Source organism: Carya illinoinensis, chromosome 8 (assembly GCF_018687715.1).
Source record: "Carya illinoinensis cultivar Pawnee chromosome 8, C.illinoinensisPawnee_v1, whole genome shotgun sequence".
NCBI classification, from domain to species: Eukaryota; Viridiplantae; Streptophyta; class Magnoliopsida; order Fagales; family Juglandaceae; genus Carya; species Carya illinoinensis.
The window spans coordinates 4,193,385-4,217,466 of NC_056759.1; the positions used below are offsets into that span (position 1 = coordinate 4,193,385).

At 31.6% G+C, this 24,082-nt stretch overlaps 1 protein-coding gene across 1 annotated transcript; it reads right to left on the minus strand.

Annotated features, from left to right (window-relative positions):
- Positions 1-17,443: 17,443 nt before the first annotated feature.
- On the minus strand, positions 17,444-18,866 carry LOC122318205 (EG45-like domain containing protein). The gene is made up of 3 exons (XM_043135406.1): positions 18,680-18,866; positions 17,824-18,100; positions 17,444-17,710 (listed from the first exon to the last, which is right to left on the minus strand). The coding sequence occupies exons 1-3, from the start codon at positions 18,789-18,791 to the stop codon at positions 17,704-17,706; spliced, it is 396 nt and encodes a 131-aa protein (XP_042991340.1). The 5' UTR covers positions 18,792-18,866; the 3' UTR covers positions 17,444-17,703.
- Between the last annotated feature and the right edge of the window lie 5,216 nt (positions 18,867-24,082).

A 24,082-nucleotide genomic window follows, 5' to 3' on the forward strand; every position in this document is an offset into this window, starting at 1 on the left:
TCCGGCAAATGTATGATCTTCAATTCTTCACGTCTCTTTTTAATAGACTAGCAACAGGACCCAGAGACGAAAGCATGTCTTTTTTTAATAGACTAGCAACAGTACCCAGAGACAAGAGGTCCACACGGTTTCTGACTTCTGGCCTCCAACTCAATCATAGCCATGGAAATAATTGAGCCGCCTAGTTTGAGGTTTCATTTTCCATGGAGAGTAACTTCTTAATTCTCTTTTTACACCAGTGAAATTATTGCTTATTTTAAAAATTTAAATATGTGAGGAGAGGTAATTGTAATTATTTATATTATATATTTAATACTTTTTCCTTATTTATTGGTCATCTCTCCACGAGTGAGTTCAACTTATTCAAATTCATAATTTCTATTTTAATACCGTATAAATTATTATTTGTTCAAAATTTTAAATTTATAAAAAAAATTAAATTAAATTATCTGTATTAGTTAAGATCACTTCGAAGGCATAAAAGCTCGATATGACGTGTACTCCATTTCTTCTGGTCACCGTCTCCTTTTTTGTTTTTTATTACCAACACTCTTGGCTACTTTCCACCTCAAATTAGTAAATCAGTACCCACCATTAAAATCTGGGCCATCGGTATTACGCCATGTTATCTATTTTTGTTATACCCCAACAGTCCTAATTGAATTACAGTATCAAATATAAGTTTTCGATTGTATGATGTTTTCAGTTTTGATAGTTTTGAGAATAAACTGTAAAAACCCTTTATAGTTTGAGGATATAAAATGTACTTTTTCCTTCTTATTTTTCTTTTACGTGTTGTCAGTGTATTTCACCGCGACAAAGCTGGCTCTTTTGCTCATGTTAGAGCACCGGATTATATATATGTAAAAAAATAATACTTTTTAATTATTATGAATGAAAAGAAGCTCACATTGGATGGTGCAGAGTTAAATAATTTGAGTTTGATCTACAGTATTCACTCTCTCTTTTTTTTTTTCTATTTACATTCACAAACATTTAAATAATTTAATTAAAATATAATTACTAATTAAGATATAATAGATAGAATAGTAAAATATGATAAAATAAAAAAAAATTAATAATTAAAAAAAATTAAATATTTTTATAATTATTAATTACTCGTTATTATATAATGAATAAATAGATAATTTAATATAGCGATTTGATGTGAATAGTTAAAATCAAATTCATCTCATATTATTTTATTATTATATAATAAAAAAATAACTATTCCAATATAATAACTTATGTAAATACAATAATTAAAATTTAAATTCATCTTATATTTATAAAAAAATATCTTTTACATATGCATAATATATTAACAATGTTCTTAATATTAAAATCTTGCATGACCATCGACATAGAATATTATCCTTATCATAAAGGCCAACTCTCTCTCTCCGAAGATGAGTCTTTCCCCCTCTTTGTAGTCTCTCCTACCCACCAAACACCTAACACCTTTATTCCCTTCACCTAAACCCCACCATTTGCCATAACTACCATCCTAGAAACTAGATCCACCTATCTTAAACAATGTTCAAAGAACCAACAAACATTGACCAACTCAGTGCTACTATACAGAGCTACTGTCTCTTTCTAGGCAAAGAAGCTCTACCTTCTTTCTAGAAAGAAAACCAATCATTTCAAATGCTGTTGCAGGAGAGGAAGGTGCGAGTCTTGGTTTCACCTTCCTCTCAATTTTCTTTTTATTTTTGTCTTCATTTTCATTACCATTTTGTGTATATGCTTCTATGGTAGTATTTTTTCACCAGTTCAAATTTTTTCAGATTTGTAGCACTCCAGCCATGAACAGTCAACATGCACCCTACCATGACGTTCCCCTCCCACAGATCTACTTGGACGATACAGAACCACGCCCAAAATGTCTGCGAGTTGCCCTCACGTGCTACTTGTTTCTGCGTGTGGTCTTCATATGCCGCCACGCTCTGATAGCTTTGTTGGCTATACGTACTGTACCAGTAGATTTCCCACCCTCTGATCTTTCAGATTGGCTAACCCCACCTCTATTCAACATGCGCGTGGTCCTCACGCGCCACTCCAGAGGTGTGGGTTGACTATTCCGCCACTGCATATCTGCCATTTTGATACCAGTCTATTTTGGTTATTACTTTCCCTAATCGGTGATCTTGTGAAAGAGACTAAGGACTTTACCAACAAATACCTCAAGACTTTCAACTACAGTACATCCGCTTGCACCACCTCCAGTGGTGGCTTACCTTCAAAATGCATTTTAAGACGATATCCTCTTTGTAGGGCTTCGACAGAGACCAAGAAATTGGTCTCACAACCTTTTTTTTTTTTTTTCCACTTCTTTTGTGTTGTGGTTGTTATTTTGGTGTGTTTTGTTGGGGAACCTCACTCTCTTTAACTTGTATCATCTTTTATTTTAATGAAGTTTGCTTGCTTAGGAAAAAGAAATACTGACCAATTCATCCAACAGACAAAGGCACTCAAATGGAACGATATAATTCTCAAACCTGCTTCTGCGTTAGCCATGAAGATCTCAGGCCACACTCTAGTTGGTAAGTTGGTTACTGCAAAAGCCTTAAACAAACATATTTCCTTCTCCTCTAGAATAATACCATGTGTTTCTGCATCATCCTTGGAATTTCAAAGAGTATCTTATGGTTCTTAAAGAATGGCATCCAGGACTTAGCCTTCAGGAAATTGATCTCACATTCTTTGCATTTTGGATACAAATATATGGGCTTCCACTCGAAATGATGAAAAAAAAAATGCTGAAAAAATAGAGAAAATTCTCGGTAATCTATTGGATATTGACCTAACATATCTCCCTAGTTCATGTGCAATACCATTCCTCATAATTAGAGTAAAAATAAACACATAAAAGCCGTTGTTTGAAGGCTTTACTCTCCCTAGAGTCAACAAAGTCCTGCAAAGATCAATTTCAAATATGAGTAGCTCTCTGAATTTTGCTATGGATGTGGACATCTAGGACACCTTCAACAAAGCTGCCCTATCTATATAAACTCTGATGGAGAACCATGGTATGGACATTGGATGCATGCAGACTCACAAGAACTTTGTCAAGCAAGCAAAACCGAAGAGCTCCCTCACAACCTACTCCAAGTAGTTCCACAGGTTGATCAACCACAAGTTATCCATCGCCCATTGCCACTAGTGAAAATAAGAGAGCCCTCTGAAACCTCTCAGCTGAAGTGTCATTGTCGAGACATTGGAAAGAGAAAGTAAACCGAGGTTGAACATCTTGGTAAAGGAAAAGTGAAGGTCATCATCACCCAAGAAAAAAGAATTTTGCATCAAGCAATTATTCTCTGGTTTAGGGAGTAGTGAACAAACCCTAGAAGACAACAATGTTCAACCTTCAGAAAGTTAATGCAAAGTAAGGTCAGATTCCTTCATCCTAGGACCACGTGGTGCGGATCTAATCTCACTGACATGTTTGTCAATTTCCATTATTGAGCAAAGTACACCAATATATCCCCATCAACCTCCATAATGCATTCACTTATGCCGCACACACCAAAATCAACTTCACTCCAACCATCCACATGTCTCAAGAGTCAGGAAATAATATCCCTCAACTCCTAGCCAATCCCTCAAGCTAGTTTTCTCTGGACCTTTTCAAGCCCACCAAGCCTCTTTTCCCTTTCATTTCAGCGGAGGACCACATAGAAGGGGCCAATCCATCTTTCTTTAATCAAATCATTAATCAAATGAAACAGATTGCTGGCCCACCTAAAATCCCTCAAGCCCAACCACAATCTTTCTCTGCTAGTTAGCCCATCTGATCGGGCCTGTCTTGCCTTTAACACCTTCCATCTAAGCCCCACCCAAGTCTTCCCTCAATCCTTCCCAAACACTTAGACCATCTCATCGCCCTCGATAGCAAATATCTTCACAGAGAAATCTCCAATGGAAAATTAGCTTCTGCCCCAAAATGAAACCCACCCCCCCCCCCCCCCAAAAAAAATCTAACCAGTGAGACTTTTAATAAGAGGAAGTGCTCAGTCGAGAAAAAGAGTGAACCTATTTTTCCCCAAAAGAGATGTATTCTTAGTTCAACTTTCTTGATTAAAGATGATGGAGAAAAGGAGACAGAACCTACAAATCTTCAAGCAATGCCTCCCACCATTCCAGAAAAGAAGGAGTTGACTTAGAAAGCAATGAAAGAAAAAGTCCAAAGGAAACAACCAAAGAGGAACCCGACGAGTAGACTACCATCAGATATGCTCCATATCAAAATCAGGAACTACATGCTTTGGGTAACAAAGTACATACTTAAACCATGAATCTCTTCCCTACAAATCCAACGGCTGAGGAGACAGGGTCTTCACTGTCACCCAATGAGCCATGAAGCTGTTATCTTAGAATTGCCGAGGTATTGCCTGACCAAGTGCAATTATATCTTTGAGGGCAAATATTAGGGCACATAACCCTGAAGTTGTTTTCATTTCAGAAACTCTTTGGAAGCAAAAATCCATAATCACTTGGCTCACCACTCTTGACCTCAATACGAAATTCTTCCATGCATCTATGGGCATCCAACATAGACATGACACAATTGATTGTTTAAAGGAAGGTAGAGACCTTTGGACTTCTGATCATAACACCATTATCTCCAAAATCCATGATCACTTCAAGAAAATCTTCACAACTTCCAATCCATCGACACCAGAAAACCTAGATAACCTATTCCCAACAAATATCTCAGTCTTGGAAAATGATTTCCTTTGTTCAATTCCCACTGAAGAGGACATTGCCCTAATTGTTCGCCAACTCCTATCATCAAAAGCTCCAGGTCTAGATGGCTTCACTGGCCTTTTCTATAAAACCTACTGGGAGGTGATAAAAATTGATTTGATCGCCGGTATTCAAAGTTTTTTTTTTCCTCAATGGTAAACTCTTAAAAGAGCTTAACCATACTAGTCTAATCTTGATTCCAAAAGTGGACAACCCGAACGATGTGCATCAATTCAAAACCATAAGTCTTTCAAACGTGTGTTATAAAATCATAGCAAAAATTCTTACTAATCATCTCAAATATGTCCTTCCTCAAATTATTTCCCCTTGCTAATCAGCGTTCATTCCAGGAAGATTTATTCAAGAGAATATCATCCTGGCCTAGGAAATCTTCCATCACATGAATAAAATGAAAGGTAAGACAGGACAAATGGCCACAAATATTGATATGGCAAAGCGACTCAATGGAATAGTCTTACATTTTCTCTGTCCTACACCATGTAGTGTTCAATCAACAATAGATCAACTGGATAAGGGAATGTATCACTATAGTCTCTTACTCAATTATAGTCAATAGATCCTCCCATGGATTTTTCCATCCAACAAGAGACCTCAGATAAGGCGACCCCCTCTCTCCATTCCTTTCATTTTGGATAGTGAAGTACTCTTGTGTCTAATTCTTATAAGTGAATATTTAAACTCTATCAAAGGATTAAAGATGTCTAGAAGATGCCCCTCGATTTCCCACCCTTTATTTGTTGGTGATCTTTTCATTTTTGGTTCGTCTCAATTGATACAACTCAAGCCTTCTCAGAGTGTCTTCAAACCTACAACTATTGATCGGGACACAGCATTAATTAAAAAAAAAAAATCATCAATTCATTTTAGTAAAAACACCCCTCAAAGCATCATAATTAAGATCAAATCCATTTTCCCTTTCAAAATCTCTCCTCCCTATACAAAATATCTCGGACTCCCACTAGCCAGAGGAGGAGATACAAGGAAATTCTTCTTGAATATAGTTGAAAAAATTCAAGCCAAACTCCAAAATTGTCCTCATCAGAACAGTTGCTAGTGCAGTTCCTAGCTATGCCATGGTTTACAACTCTCTTCCCAAAATCTATTACTAATAAACTTGATGCAGTTTTTAGGAGATTTTGGTGGGGAGTTGATGATCCCACAAAGAAGAAATATACCCCTAAGTCATGAAAAGCCATATGCTTACCAAAATCTATGGGAGGATTAGGACTTAAACAAATGCCCTTGTTCAACTCAGCTCTCCTTTTGAAATCTGCATGATCTTTCCTAAAAAGGTTAAATAGTCCCTCGATGGAAATCTAATCCAAGAAATACCTGGGTTCTGTCAGTTTCATCAATGTCAATCCAAAACCCCCATATTCTTGGTTCTATAAATGCTTTCTCAAACAAAAAGATTTCCTGAAAAATAACTACAGTTATCAAGTCAACAATGGCACCAATGCAAAAATCTGGAGTGATCCCTGGATTCCCACCATGCCATCCCAAAGACCAAATCGAACCCCAATTCCTCATTCATTGATCTTAGCTCAACAGTCTCTAAGCTCACCCTGGAAGAACCAAGAAGATGAAATTTGCCACTTCTCAACACCCTCTTTTCAAAGGAAACCGTTAGTGAAATTCAAAAAATTCCTCTATCTACTCATAACTTTCAATCCATCAATGATAAAATCAAATGGCTACACCACTCATCAGGAATCTTTTCAATCAAATCTACTTATGCGCCTTGGTAAAAACCAGATATAGCCCTCCTCTATTGCAAAATACAATAAATTGGAAAAAATTTTAAAAATTGAAAATGCAAGATAGACTGAAATTGTTTTTATGGAAAATATGCAACAACATTCTTCCCACAAAATCTCTAATCCATAGAATTATTACTCTTGAGAAGGAACAACTCCTCTGGCCCCTTTGTCACACTGAAGCTGAATATCTCCCACATCTTTTCTTCATTGTTTATACTCAAAAATTTTGTAGAGACACTCCAATTGGCCGATTGATTCCACATTATTTGCAAACCAACCAATCACAAGCTGGATCCAAACCATCCTCAATCCTAGTTTTATACTAAAAATCCTTGAAGAAGACCACCACAGCTTTCAAATATTTGCAACCATTGCCTTGGACTCAATTTGGTTTCTAAGAAATAGAGTAATCCATGAACAAGTCCAATCCTACCCCTCCAATTTTATCAAGTAATCAATCCCTTACCTACACATACTACCCCCCACCTCACACTTCTATTTTTACCTCCCAGCCTCATTTCCCTAACACTCAGTCCACCCCACAATCCCCCACCACTCAAATTACTACTCCTAACATTCCTTCTGCCCCACGAAGATCCACTCGACAAAAGAAACCTCCTTCCTATTTACAAGATTATTCTTGTCAACAGGTCATTGTGACTCCCTCTTCACAACCAACCTCCAAGGTAAAAGGTAATGCTTCTCTCTACCCTTTGTCTTCTTATTTATCCAACAAAAATCTGTCTCCAAAATATGCTGCCTTTGTTGCTACCATTCTTCAAAATTCTGAACCTACCACTTATTCTCAAGTTGTCAAATCTTTAGAATGGCGCAAAGCCATGGGTTGAGATTGATACTTTACAATTGAATCATACTTGGGATGTTGTTGATCTGCCTATTGGAAAGAAAGCAATTGGTTCAAAATGGGTTTATCGCCTCAAATACAACTCAGATGGCTCTATAGAAAGACACAAGGCACGCCTGGTTGCTAAAGGGTATACCCAAGAAGAAGGACTTGATTACAATGAAACCTTTTCACCGGTTGCCAAACTTGTCACAATCAAATCTCTATTGGTCATTGCTGCTATTAAAGGCTGGAGTTTGCATCAATTTGATGTAAATAACGCCTTCTTACATGGAGAATTAAATGAAGAAGTTTACATGAAGATGCCTCTTGGCTACTCCCTTTCCAACCCAAATAAAGTGTGCAAGTTAAAGAAAAGTTTGTATGGCCTCAAGCAGGCCTCTCGACAATGGTATGCCAAATTTTCCTCATCTTTACTTCAATTTGGTTTCATTCAATCTCGGGCTGACTACACTCTTTTTACCAAAGGCAATGGTCCTTCATTCATTGCATTACTTGTCTACGTTGATGATATGATTGTAGCTTCTAATGATATCAAGGTTGTTTCTGCCTTACAAGCTTTTTTAGCCACCAAATTCAAAATCAAGGATCTTGGTTATCTAAAATATTTTTTGGGCTTAGAAGTTGCCCGAAATGCTACTGGTATACAAATCTGTCAAAGGAAATATACATTAGATATATTACATGATGCTGGTTTGCTTGGTTGTAAACCAAGTTTAATCCCAATGGATCCAAATATTAAATTGTGCAAAGATGAAGGTCAATTATTGGATGATCCTAGTAAATACAGACGCATGGTTGGAAGACTTCTCTACCTCACTATTACACGGCCTGACCTCTCTTACTCAGTTAATATCTTGAGTCAATACATGTCATCATCACGGATTCCTCATCTAAATGCTGCTTATAAAGTGCTGAGGTACCTCAAAAAATCTCCAGGACAGGGTTTGTTCTTCTCATCTTCATCCTCATGTCACTTGACTGTCTACTGCGATTCTGATTGGGCATCATGTCCAGACACCAGGCGTTCAACAACAGGCTACTGTGTCTTCCTTGGCCAATCTCTTGTCTCCTGAAAATGCAAGAAACAGACAACCATATCAAGAAGTTCTGCTGAAGCAGAATATCGCTCCATGACATATGCTTCATGTGAAATCGTATGGATCAAATATCTCCTCACTAATCTTCAGGTTCCTCATCCTCAACCAGCCACTCTCTATTGTGATAGCAAATCAGCTTTATACATTGCCTCAAATCCCGTCTTTCACGAAAGAACCAAACACATTGAATTAGACTGCCATCTAATTCGGGACAAAATTCAAGAAAGAGTTCTTTCCACTGCCTACACACCCTCATAGCAGCAGCTTGCAGACCTCTTAACTAAGGCCCTCCATTCCCCCATGTTCTACTCATTGTTGCTCAAGATGGGAGTTACTGATCTCCACTCCCCATCTTGCGGGGGGATATTAAATCAAGTAATACAGTCATCACAGCAGCACACCATGCCAGCTACTTCATCACAGCAAGATGCCACGAGTCATCCAAATAATCAGCCAATCACAAGATGCTTCTAAAAATAAAAATACTAGCATTCCGTTAGCATCTTCCGCAAAGTTTGTTAGAAAGATTCTTTATTTTTTTCTCTCTGCTTCATTCTTTTACACTACTGTACTTACTATATATAGAGCTAGTCATCACACTGTACGCAGTAAGTTTTTCATCAATATACAGAAAACTCCTTAGCATCTTTTATCTTTCTGCTTTTTCTACTTTATCAATTCCACAACCAACAAAATATCTAGCCCAATGGGACTTATAATATTTATTCGTGCCTTAATATTTCACTAGACTAGCAACATTAATATATAAATGTTCTCGTTATCACCTGCCCCAAAGCCACGAAACTCCACAGTACCGTTGAAATTCCCTCCTGCTTCACTCATAGGCCGCCAGACAAGTTTGTGCCATGTGATTTATATTTCTTGGAGTCTGCCTTATAATTCCGTTTTATCTGCCCCTTTATCATCTCAGTGGCATAATAAGTTTGATAAAGTAAGGAGATGTGGACTGCTCCATTTCCCCCTCTCTTTCGCATCCATTCTTATTTTTTTACAATTTTGCTAGGTACAACCGCCCATGCTGAACTGCTGTGTAATCGTGTGTGATGTGGCAGCATCTAACAAAAATTAAAAAAAAAAAAAACTGCATTTCTGAAAAAGGGAAAGAAGGCCATCTAAATTAAAAAGGTGAGTTACCAAACTTATAAGAGCATTCACATTGGTATATGGATATGCATATGCAAAATTAACTCTTTTGCATATCCACTTTGGCATTTCAACAAAACTTCCACATTGGCTTATGCATATTTAAAGCAAAATAATAAAAAAATATTATTATTTTAATATATTTTTTTTTTGCCTAATATTAATTTTTTTACCTTGCAATTTCCATGTACTGGTTTGTACATGCAATCAATACCCAGTACATAGATAATATCCATTAAAACCGAACCTGTCAATGAAATAATATAGACTATGTACTGCATCCATACCACCCTTTCATGCATCCAAATTTCCAGCATTCTATATATAATAATTTCTGACTAATATCAACTTCAGATTACATTTGACTAATATCAACTTCAGAATTTACATGTGACTAATTCTATGTATCAAAATCAACTTAATACAAGTTGTAAAAAGTTGATTTTTATACAAATTCAGCAACCAACAAATTCAGCATATATGTTCAGCAACCAGAAAATAACTGCACGCCCAGCACCCTCCAGCAGCCTCAGCAGCTCCAGCACCCTTCAGCAGCTCCAGCACTCTTCAGCAGCAACAAAAACAGCCTTGCCATTGGGTCCTCCAGCAGCTCCAGCACTAACAAGCAGCAAGCAATACAACAATATCCCACCCACAACAAAATTCATCCAACAAAATGTTCCCACCCACCACCAACCACCAACAAAACAATCTCCCCATAAAGAGAGGTACAAAAAAAGGTTTGGTGTTCATAGCAACCAGTAGTATATAAATATCCACAACAATGTCACCAAGACTGTTTTAAATACACATTCAAAAACTGCACAAAACAAAAAAGACAACTATGTACCACCCTAGGCCTTATTTCTTTGTTCCTCAAGAATTTCTAGTTGGTAAAATTTGAATATTGGGAGTTCTAGTTGCCTTGATGACTGTGTTGGCATCTGTTGATGGTCACTACCGAGAAAAAAGACTTAAAATATGTTGTGAAGTGCTTTTATCAATGTTGTAATCGATTTGTACTCAATCACTGAAGCAATCATCTTATTATTTATACCAGACAATAATATCACGAGAAAATGCTATTTATGAGTGTTTTATAAGTACTATAAATTTTATCATTAGAAAATGCAAAGGGCATAGACTGAGTATGCAAGACTTGTATAAGAAGAATTTGAATTTGACTTGACCTATTAATTGTTGTTATTTTCTTTACTCAAACAGGAAGAATATGTTTTCATTTTTTTTTTTATAAGTAGGAAGAATATGTTTTCATTAGACACAACCCTGGGTAATTAAGCATAAAGTTACTAATTACTGAAATCAACTGGCTATATCCTATATATTCATTTATATGAATTTGAAGAAGTTTATCCTCCCCCCCCCCCTCACTTTTCCAGTTAAGAGTGCCATATCTAACTGTTCTCATACTAAGTTGCAAATTATGATGTGAAAGGTGCTCAAGGACAAATGACACTTCCAAATATTAACTAATTTAAACTGAATGGTAAGATCATAATTAGCCTCTGTTTTCAGCGGTATTCAACCCTCACCTAACATCTTCATGCTTCAATAAACAACCACTCTAATATCAATGAACATTTCAAACCAAATAAATGGAAAACTCTCCTAAACACAATCGGAGAGCAGATCCCAATTTGTTTTTCCTTATAGGAATTTTGGGGTTCCACTAAAGGAAATAGCCATGATCCATTAAAGTTAATTGCTATGATCGAATTAAAACAGCAACCAAATCCATTAAATTCAGATAATAGAACCCAAGAATAGAAAATCGAAACCAAGAAACCCATAATATCACACAATCAGAAACCCTAATCTAAACCAAGAACAAAATCAAATGAAGAAATGGCAACAGAAAAATAGAAAAACAGAAAAACACATGCACGATCTAAAACCCTAACCGAAACTGTGAAGAGAAAGGGAGAAATCATACCTGAAATAGCAGAAAATTAAGGAAACCAGCAACCTCCAGTGATTCCTAGCAACAGTCACAGGCTCCGTCGATGACCGTCGTGAGAGAGAGGTGCACGGATCCAAGCTTCTTCCGATGGGGTTGTTTGGGTCGAGAGAGGGATGGGGATTCGGAAAGGAGAAACCGAGGGAGAGAAAGTGTGGAAATAATCCCGTTTGGGGGGGGGTCGGGGAGAGAGACTGTGGGAGGAGAGAGAAATAAACATTAAAATAAAACTTGGAGAGTAAATAGTGGCTATGGAAAATTGTAATGTTACTGTTCATAGTTAGCTAAAACTTTAGAGATAGAGAATCCAATGTAGACTAATTTATGTTAATATTATGCAAAATTGACTTTGCATATGGGGATGCATAGTCCAATGTGAATGCTCTAAGAGCACTCATAATGACTTTTGTAAAATGTATTTTCTTTCAAAATATAAAGAAATGTTCTTAAAATGCTACTCTATTGGATTTTGTATTTTGAAAACATTATACATTTTGCTACAGTGATCCCTCTACATGTAGAGGATCCTATTCATCAAATGTAAATATTTTTAATTACTTCCTCCTCATGTGATTTTCCATTTCCTTCTCATGTGTAAACATTTTTAAAAATATTTGAAATGAATAAAAAAGAATAAAAAGTATAATATTTAAATGATATGAAAAAAAAAATAGATAAGCTGATGTATGGTATATTGTAAAAATCAGTATGTAAAATAGAAAAAATGAATTTTTGTGATGTATTTTGAAGGATAAGATAGAAAAACCATTGAGAGTGCTCTAAGAGACTGGTAACAAAAGAAAACCAGAAGACACTAGTAACAAAAGAAAACCAAAAGACGACCTTCTTTCTGCATGGTTTACATGCTTAAGAGTCGGTTTTTAATTTCGATTTGGAAAATAAGAGAAAATGAAGATTCTGGAAGAATTATTCCTCTTTCTATTTTTTGCTGCTTTTGTTTCTGCAAGCTTTTGCTTTGCAACTCTTAAGCTATGTTTGGTTACCCAACTCAACTCAACTCATTTAATCATTACAAATTTCTTAACTTTCAATATAAAATATAATAAATAATTTAACTTTTTAAAATTTCAATTTAACTTTTTCAAATTTTAAAATAATAATAATATTAAAAAATAATATTTTAAACTTTTATCTCAACTTAACACACTATCTATAATTTCTTTATAAATAAATTCAACGCTAGGTATTTTTCTTCATGTCTCTCTTTGCTTTTAATAAAGGCAACTCTCAGCATCTACTCATTTTTTATCAAACCTCACAAGAATACTCTTTCTAACACTGACTTTTCTTTCTTTTCCTTTCATTTTACAACTCTGTTATTGGGTTTTTGCAGGGATGAGAGAAAAAGGAACACTTATGCTCCTATTCATCACAACTTGTTAGGTAGTGTTTGTGTGGGGATGAGAAAGAAAGTTTACTTGTACAGACAGCAAGAGATAGAGAGAACTTTGCTTTCTCGGACTACGGAAACAATAAGAACTAAACTTGAGAGATGATTGGTTGGTTTGGTGTGAAATTCTAGCACCAACCTATTTTCACCCATAGATGGTTATGAGGATTAGGATTATGAGAAGGACCTCGTTGGGCTTAGAGCAGTCCTAATGGAATAGTCAAAAAAATAAAAAATAAAAAAGATGTGGAGAGCTGTTGGGATAAAACGTATTCCACATTGGATTAGACAAAGCATTTAAAAGTTAATTTTTGCTATAATAAATTTAAAAGAGAAGTCAAATTTTATGTATACGGTAGATAAACCAAATATTTTTTTATTATTACTTTTAGCACGTTCTCTCTCTTCTCTCGCATAGACATGTCCCAAATATCATTCCGTTTATTTTCCATTAGTTTTAATTCATGTGCTAAATAAAAACACATGACTCAAATAAAAATACGAACTTATAATTTTTTAATTTTTGAAAATATCACATCGCATCACCCAGTAGCTTTAATTCAGCTAAATAAAAAGACATGACACAAACTTATTATTCCGTTTATTTTCCAGTAGATTATGATTTTTGAAAATACTTTGTTAACTAATAATTTAATTAGAATATAATTACTAATTAATATATGTTGGTTTTCTTTTTAATAAATCATATTTATTAATAACGTTTTCTTAAGCGTCATTATTGTCTAGTAACTATTTACTTTGACATTCAAGTGGGTAATATTTACAGTTTATGATTAACGTTGGCTACAGTTATTTTCTTTAGCCGTTCGGTTGTTAAAAGAAAAAAACATTACTGTTTATTTATCCTTCCATTCAATAGCCCAGTTTTTTTTTTTTTTTTTGAATAAAAACAAACTGTTATATGTGAAAGTAAATTTTTTTTACTGTCATCTTTTTATTCTTAACCGAACGTTGGTGTTAATAATACCTCATAGCTGAACTTTTTAGTACCCTTAGGGATAACTGCACGTAAAACTGAGTTTATGGCTTTGTACGTTTCTTTCATATATTTTTCAGCTTTATTGAGGTGTTATTTATTTGGCTTTTATTTCTTGATTTGAAACAATATCTTCTAGAGGGGTTAGCACGTATGGTGTTTTTAAAAAGGGTCTAACGACTTATTTTTTGGAGATATAATGAAGAAGAGTTTGATGGATATAAAGATAGAAAAAAAAAATACGTGCATATATATATATATATACTTAGAGAGATTTTCTAGATAATAGAGAGGTGTTCTTTAAGTGGACCTTTGAGCTTAATTACTTGTGCAGAGTTGGTTTGAACTATACAACGATAAGTTAGACTGTTGTATTCTGGAGGAGTCAAGTCAAGAAGAATTCTGCTGCATCGGTGAATTTGAGATCTTGTACACCGCAAAGGGCTTGAATCTCCTTAAAGAAAGCAAGATTTCCGTACCTCAGTCCAAATTGACTTCGTTTCAGTTTTAACTTTATTGTAATTTTTATTACATTATTGTGTAATTTCACCAACAATATATGATAGGTAGAATGGTAAAATATGATAAAATTAAATAAAATTAATAATTAAATATTAAATATTTTTTAAGGTTAATATTATTTTATTACTATATAATGAATAAATGAATAATCTAAAGTAGAGATTTGATGTGAATAGAATAGTCAAAATCAAATTCATCTCATATTATTTTATTATTATATAATAAAAAATAGTTATTCTAATGTGAAGACTTATGTGAATGAAAAAGTTAAAATCTAAATTCATTTTACATACATCAAAAGTGTCATTTATATATACATAATCTATTAACAATGTTCTAAATGGAGGGTAAGGGTTTTTGAAGGAGAAGAGAGAAGGGTGGTAACGAAGAACTCACGTAAGGTAAAGTATATTATATCGATCCCTAACCTATTGAAATTTTTGAGCTCCCGGCCACCCAAATCCAAGAGTGTTTCATATGCTGCTACATTTCATGAGACACGGTCGTTTCATTTAACTACACTTCAGTTGACTACCCCACAAGTTGGTTGCATAAAGCATTTTTCGTGATTTTTTTTTTATTCTTTATACCTTCCAAATTATCGAGAATTTGGCACTTTGTATTATCAATACAAAACAAATATGTGTTAAGCACTTTGTGCGTACTTGTATATTTTTCTTGAAACAAAATTCAAGAATTATCAAGAATTTTGCACTTTGCATAAACGAATGTGTTTTTTTTTTTACTTAATAATTAAGCAAGTGTTTTATTTACTTTGTACTCAAAATTCTTGATAATTAACCTTATCAAGCAACCCGGAGGAAGTAACATTTTTCAATTAATAAAGGATTAGCACTTGTAATATTATGAATGTTTAGATAAGTTGTCTATCCTTTTGTCGAAGGCATTAGTGGAAGACTTTGGACCAATTGATATTTACAGGTCAATAAAAGCTTATGACAATTGTCCACTTCCATCGTTATGATGACAATTGAAAGTTTTGGGAGCACGTACGCCTATCAATACGAAACTTCAAAATCTAGCCACCTCGATAAATTTAATATCTCTAAAGAAAAATTTGATAGGAAACGATTTTGTGTATCAATATGTACACTTATTTAATATGATTAATTAGAAAATTAGATATTAATTAAAATAATGTTAATTTAAATTTTAAATATGAAGATAATAATATTGATATGCACATCAATACACAAATTCGTTTGTACATAACAAAATTCTATACCAAAATATAATATTTTTGCACGCGTAATAATTTACACAAATATTTGAATGCTTGATATTAATCTTTTTAGGGGAGCTCTTTTGATTGCCAAATAAAATAAAAATTAGGGATGTAATCGGTCCGATTCGATTCAATTTTGTATAATTTTTAGAACCAAACCCGTTACATTAGTTTTAAATTTTCAAAAACTGATTCCATACTAATTACTCTTCTAAATTGGTACTTTTATTTTTACCAATTCGATCCGATTTTAATCAAGTGTCAATTTTATTAAATCACTAAGTACTAGTATAGTATTAATATTAATATAGTACTAGTATTAATATTATTATATAAAAGTGATCTAATATTAATAAGTTATAGTGATTTAATATAGTGTTAGTATACTATAGTGATTTAATAAAGTATTAGCATTAATATATATTAATATACCAATTAATTAAAGTGAAATGTAATTAATATTCTAATATTTGTTAGTATTATTAATGTATTATATATTTATCAAAATAATTTAAAGAAATATGTTGAAAATTTATTAGGCCTAAAAATATAATTAATATATAGTTTATATTAATAATGTATGATCAAATAAATATTCATATTTAATATTATAATTTTATGTTATAAACTTATAACTTATAAATAAAATTATTTTATATATAATATTTTATGTATCATTAAAAATTAATTATATATATATAAAAACATTAAATCGGTCCAGAGCGATTTTTCAGTTTAAATTTTCATCCCGAACAAAAATGAATCCGCTGTTACTGTTTTAAATCGAGTAATTTTCTTTACTAGCCATTTAAAATCTCGAATGTTAATTTGATTGGGCTGGGCTCGAAGTACGTACTTGTATATTCGTCTTGAATTTCTTGAGAGGGTCAACTTTTCTATTAATTGTATGACGTTTATATAAAATTAAAAAAAATTAAAAATAAAATATAATTATATATAAAATTAGATCTTAACAATTTATTATATATATATGAAAATAAAATTTTAAAAAACACAACCTAATATATGTTTCAAATTTCTAACGAGAATATTTTAAGGAATAATATTAATCCATTATTACTTTTATAAAGAAATATTTACAATTTATTTTGATCATGGAAGCTATCAAGTGATTTTTTAAAATGTCATCTTTAATTCTAGTTTGTAAGCTAGTTTATCAAGTTTCATTTAAAATCTAAATATTTTCATGTTACATTAAGTATATAATGTTATAATTAAGACTTTAAATAAATTTTTTTTACTTAATAAAGTCTAGGAGATAAAATCTCTCAACTATTTTTCAAGTAAATTATAAATCTTAAATGATTTTTCATAAATTTTTATTTCAGATTCTGTATTAAGAAGTCCAATATTGTATAACAAAAAAAACTTAGAGAACCATATTAATAAATTTATTATTTTTCCTAAACTTAGTTTTAATTTAATTTTAGTAAGGATACATCCTTGAAAATAAATATATTAAGATTTTAAAAAATTTTAAAGAACATATGGGGAGTGTAAATTTTTTTGGAAGGCTATTTGCTATATTTATAAAATTATAAATAAAATATAAAGTATATTTGGAAGTCAAAGATCATGTATATATGTGTATACCCGAGCACGTACGATATGAAAGTCAAAGATCAATAGTAAGGCCTGCCTATTTTGCATTGAAGCTTACATACATGTCATGCACATTTCAACGTCAACTTGGCATCATATGTGATACATACAAGTTTCAACGTGTTGCTTATTATTTCATTAATGTTACCATATGAGTACTCCATCACGATCGAGCTAGCAGCATGCAGCTTATTTCAATACTATCATATATATATATATATACATATAACTCGTTATTAGGAGGCCATAATACTGACCTATATATCTTCAAATCCTGAAAATCACAAATAAAAAGAAAAATAATGACTAATTAATTACATGCTTTTGATATTTAATGCACTTTAACAAACAGAAGCATTACTAAATTAGTCATGGATCGAGGCTTACTGAGTATACTCAATTCTGATTTTTCCGGCAGCAGGATTAGCTATTGCAGAAAAAGCTTCTTGAGAGAGATCGATGGTTCCCTGACATCCCGGTGGACAGTAATCGACAATTTTAACCACAACGCTCGTACCCTTGCAAGGTTGTGGTACACCCTGATTTGTTGCCCCGATGCATCTGACTCTATAACTTCTCCCACAGGCTGCTCGATTTCCCCATATTACATCGCTTGCAGCAGCTATCATGACACCATTGTTTTGAAATCCGTAGCACGAAGAGGCTGCAGTCAACGATAATTAATTGTTGAAACTCGTGAAAAGTTCTTATAAATCTGATCACGTAATTGGAGTCTGATGCTTGTAGGGAAGTACGTAGCATTTGCCCGCCCCATATGAATTAATTGAGCATGCTAATTTGCATGCAGCACACTAGCTAGATTTATTTCATATTCCAGAGTTTACTTTTATTGAGATGAATTTGAGCCCATGAAGAAAATGAATTAAAATTGCTAACTTGATGGGATTTTAGTTAAGTTGAATTATTAAGAAATCTAATTAAATTTTCTCTAATTTAAATGAATCTTAGCTTGATAGAACATGATAGTGCTTAAAAATAGAAAGAATTCTATTTACAAAGCGAGACAAAGAATATATGTATTATCAACATTATTAACATGACAGATCATGTTAATTGAGAAGAGAGGTTGTATAAAAGTTCTATGTATTAAAAATATGTCTATTTTAAAAATCTGAAAGATATAGATAATGTATGAAACGAAAATTCATAAAATATATATTTTACATATATATATACATGCATCGATGTTAATTAATAGATACATATAAATGGATATACTCACGAACATAAGGAGGAGTGTAGAAAGTAGCCGTCCCCACTGCAGCATTTGCAACTGACGTGAGAGTAAATATGGTCATGGACACTATGATCAAAGCACGAATACCCAACCCCATCTTTTTTCCCGGCCTATCAAAAACTACACGATGACTCTATGACACTTTACCTCTTTGATGCAAAAGAGTTAGAAATAATGCCTCCAATTTATAGAGTAATATAAGAAGACTAATTGGTATATTTTTCCACACTAATAAATAAATAATATGTGGTTTCCCTTTCTTCCTTATCACCTCAAATGTACGTACAATAATTTTATATTCTTCCAATTGGAACCACCTTAATTTCTTGTGGTCTCTACTCTAATGAACGTGCAAAATCGTCAGGGTCGGTGGCGTACGTCATGCCTTCTAGCCTCACAACATCACACCATCAACGTCTGAGAGTAATGTGATATACAAATTTTAAATAGATAAGTTTTGTCTAGGTTTTTATTTTTAAAAAAATTATTTATAAAATTGAATAAATTTTTTTATGTCTTTTTTTTTTTTTATAAAAAATTGTATAAAATTTATCTATTTAAAATTTATATAAATCTATATCGATTTCGAGAACAGGTTTGGAAAGTACTAGATTTAGGGCACGTCCACAATGGGTGTAAAATTTATTTTTACGTAAAATTTGAATAAAAGTAGTTCAAAACTACGGATTATGTATCTTTAAATCTATTTTATATTTTGCTGTAATATTAAGCTAGATTTAGTGTGAATTGTACACAAATGTAAAAATATTTTATTTATTTTTTCTCTTTTCATATACTTTGTCTCCCATGATAGTTTCTCTCTTTTTGTACTATTTTTTCAACAAATTATTAAATAATATAATATTTAAATGATGTAAAAATAAAAATAGATAAACTGATATATAATATATTATAAAAATTAATATGTAAAATAAAAAAAAATTAAATTTTGATGATATATTTAAAAAAATAAAAAAGGATTCATAAACTATTAGGAATGCACTAGGATGAGTAGTACTAGAGGTTGCGTTCATTTTTTATTTTTATTTTTTTCAATTTTTGGACCACAATGGGGAGTGAGAACAAATTGCCGTGCTCGTGAGGGACTTCATAATTGTCCACGGAATATACCGAATAATATTCTTCATGAATTAATATTACAAAGTATAATGTTAAAATGTTTATAAAATGCGATTAAAATGTGTATTTTAATATAAATAAGTCCTTTTTTTAATTTCTTAATTTTTTATTTTTTAAAATATTTTTTAAACATCTTTAACCATGAAAAACTAAAAAAATACAAATTTACTAATAAATACTTCTTTAATTAATAAGAATATATATATATATGAGTATGTATATTTAATAGAAATATTTGATAGTGATATTATCATTTTCCTATTATAAATGAATTAGTCTTGACCGGGATTCGTAAAATACAAACCAAAACAAAATAAAATAAAAAAATACGTACTATGTTTATGGTCCCAACTTCTTGATGTATTTTCAATTTTGTCGTGCTTATTTATTTATGGATAAATAGGGTGTTTAACTTTGAATGTAACGTAGATAAATAGGGTGTTTAACTTTGAATGTTTTCGTTACGTTGACCATGATATTTATTTATTTGTCTGTTTGTTTGTTTCGTTGCAACTTGCATTCCGATTCTAACTTCTTAATTTTGTTACGTTAGTCGTTAAAGAAATTTTATTTACCGTCCTCAATTGAAATTATATGTACAGATTCTTTATTTAAAAAAAAAAAAAAATTATTTTAAGAAAAATATTTTAATAATTTTAAAAATTTTTAAAAATAAAATTATTTATATCTATAATATAATATTTAAATAGAGGCTGAACGTAACATTGTTCTAATCCTTTAATTATATTCTGAAAAAGTAGGTCCTGACTTTGATTGTAGTACTTTCTCATATGAATTATCCTTATAATTCGTATTGGTTAAATTGTAGTACTTTCTCCATTAGATTAGGCATAAGTTGGCTAGCTGTCGTGGAAGAAACCTGATCTATCGATGGTCCTTTTGTCTTTTGATTCATGATCACTTCAGCCCAAAAGTCACTTAACGTTAAAATATATTCTTTATCTCAACATATAGTACGTACATACCGACAATTGCATTATATCTCTAAACAGAAAAAATTCAAATCATATTTATATGATAAAGTATTATTATGCAAAAAAATTTTATAAAAATAAATATAAAAATTAATATAATTTTATATGATATATTATATCTATTTTATAATAAAAATAATTTTATAATCTGCTATATCATATCAAATCATGTCGATTATAAATTTATTTTTATAAAATTTTTTTATAACTAAAATATTTTTTGTTGAGTCATTTATATAAGTAGCTAGTGCCTTTGCCTTTGACCATACTGGTAGGAGTGATTCGAGGTTAAAGATGGGTCAATCTCGTATAATTTTTAAATTTATTTTTATAAAAATTTAATTAAAATAATTTTTATTAAATAATTAAAATATTTTTCATTAAATCATTTATATAAGTTGTTAGTGCCTTGCCTTTGACTATGCGGGTAAGAATGATTCGAGGTTGAAGATGGGCCGGGCCAATCACAGGCCTATCTTGGTTTGAGAACAACCGGGACTCATTTTCCAACAATAAAGGTGGGCCGAGATATGGATCTCACCCAAAAATTAAAGTGAAATAAATTAAAAAAAAATATAAAAGAAAGAATGAACGAGCATGGTTGGAAACAGACCCACCTCTTTAAGGGTGGTAATATGTTACACAATCTGTTAATCTAATACGAACACGACACGATAATAACTGGTTAGGGTTTGGTCTTAACGGATTCAGGTTAAAACGGGTTGACCCATTAAGATACGATTGCTTAACGGGTTAATAATGAGTCAACCCGTTTTGACACGTTATAATCCGTTATGATACGTTAAGAAAGTTAAAATTATAATTATACCCTTATACCTAAAAATAAAGTTGTTAGAATTTCAATTTCGATATTTTTATTATCTAGATTGTAATTTTGGACTTATAGTTAGTTTTATAATTTTTGTAGATATTATGATTTTAACATTTATATAAAATTTTGCTAAATTTAATTAGATCAAACGGGTTAATTTCAAGTATATTCAATCTATTTACATAAAAAATTTGAAACGGGTCGTATTGTGTCGTGTTAACCTATTTCATAATATTTACTAATGGATCAAAACGGGTTGACACGACAAACTCGTTATGTTAACAGATCGTGTTAGGATTTGAGATTTTGACACGATAAGTTTAAGAGGTTGGATTAGGGTTAACCTATATAGTATAATATATATACTTTGATACGACACGAACACGATCCGTTAACACGATTTAACACCCATACACCTCCCCCATTATAGTGTCTTCCCCGTAATAAGAAAAATGTTAAAGTCCCTCGTGAATTTATCTATTTATTTTGACTACTCATATATTTTAATTATTTTTATTTATTATTTAAAAAAATAAATATTAATATATTGATGTATTTTTATTTTTTAAAAATATTTAAAAATATAAAATAAATAAATAAAAGTTACATTTAACCCATGTCCAGCAATGACCGGTGGGTGGCAGAGTAGCATGACTCATGTAAAAAAAGGCCTACTTATCAAATCTGTTTCACAGGTCAATCCACGGCCCTATATCTTACTTCTTCCTTATAGTTTTGAAAACCTACCAACTATCAAACGTTCTCGAGATAGAAAATTCTATGTATCACAGTATAATTTTATTTTTATCTTATAATATAAGATGTGATATAGTAAAATAAAAATATTTACTCATATAGATAATGTGATAATTATGATATGTTATATAATTAAAATTAATTATACAAATATCGAGTTAATTGACTCGACATGATATAATAGGACGTGAATATCACGAATCCATATTATAAAATTTCATAATAATTACTTCGTAGATTTTACTCTTTTCCATTTTATGGTAACAATTGCGCACCCTCATCAAGTACCCATGCGTATTCCTTGGCGGTGATTTAGCATAAATACATTAAAAAATAAATGTGAAATGATACAGACATGATAATTGCACAACTTCTACAAAACTTTTTAACATAATGTTATTATCATAACAATTCTCTTTTTAGATAAATTCCTTTTTATTTTTTAATATATATTTACTGATATGTCATATTTTGAAGAGAAGTGTTATGATCGTAAAAAGATATTGTTAAAGTAAAGTTATAAATTGACATGATTTTATATAACATGTTAAATCTATTTTATAATAAAAATATATTTACAATCTAACGTAATACATCAAATCACGTCAGTTTATAGAATTTTTTTATGAAATCTTTTCTTAGTTAAAACATCTCTCTATTTTGAATGGTTGCTCATTGTTGACGGTTGTTGTCCTTAACTTCAAGTATGCAACATTTTACTAACACCATCTTGATTTCCCAAATCGTCTATATAATATGAGGTTTAGATAGTAAGTTAAGATGAGATGAAAGTTAAATAAAATATTATTAAAATATAATTTTTTAATATTATTATTATTTTAGAATTTGAAAATTTTAAATTAATTATTATATTTTGTGTGAAAATTTAAAAATATTGTAATTATTATATGAGATCAGTTGAAACCATTTTTGTATCCAAACGAGTTTTGTTATATATAGTCACTTTTGTGTATTTTTTTGATATTTTACTAATGTGATTAGTTAAAATAAATATTTTATATTAAAAAAAAAAAGAGTTATGCAGATAACCCCAAACACTTGGGGACTTAAATCTTCCGGGGGATAAAGTTAAGCCAAGTCATACAACAGCAAACCCAGACCTTCTCTATGCATGAATTGGCAAACAAAAGCAGGAAAGTGAAAATTGAAAAGGGCTTTGTGGGTATTCGAAGCACGCAACATAAAGTATACTCGGCATGTGCCATGTATGAGTAGCAATAATACATATGGATAGAGATTCTCTCCAAATTTTTACGCTTAATATTTCTTTAATTGTTTTTAGAGCACTACTACATCCACAAAGGAATCACATTAAAATAATTTTATAAACTGATATAATTTTATCTAATCCATTAGATCTACTTTATAATAAAAGTAATTTTACAATATGACGAATCACATTAAACTACATCAATTTGTAAGATTACTTTTATATAATCTCTTTGTGGTTAAAGTATTTCTCTTATTTTTATTAGCAACAAGGCCATGATAAATTTCATAGCAGAATTTTGTCGCTTTGCAACTCGTATGATATGATGCCCAAGTATCATACATATATATATATATATATATATATATATATATATATATATATATGTATATGTATGTATGTATGCGCGCGCACGAGCACGCACGAGATGAAAG

Coding starts and splice junctions, on each gene's coding strand:
- LOC122318205 (XM_043135406.1), bottom strand. CDS start 18,791: ATGGGGTTGGGTATTCGTGCTTTGATCATAGTGTCCATGACCATATTT. Junction 18,101..18,679: donor CTACACTCCTCCTTATGTTC/GTGAGTATATCC, acceptor CGTTGACTGCAG/CCTCTTCGTGCTACGGATTT.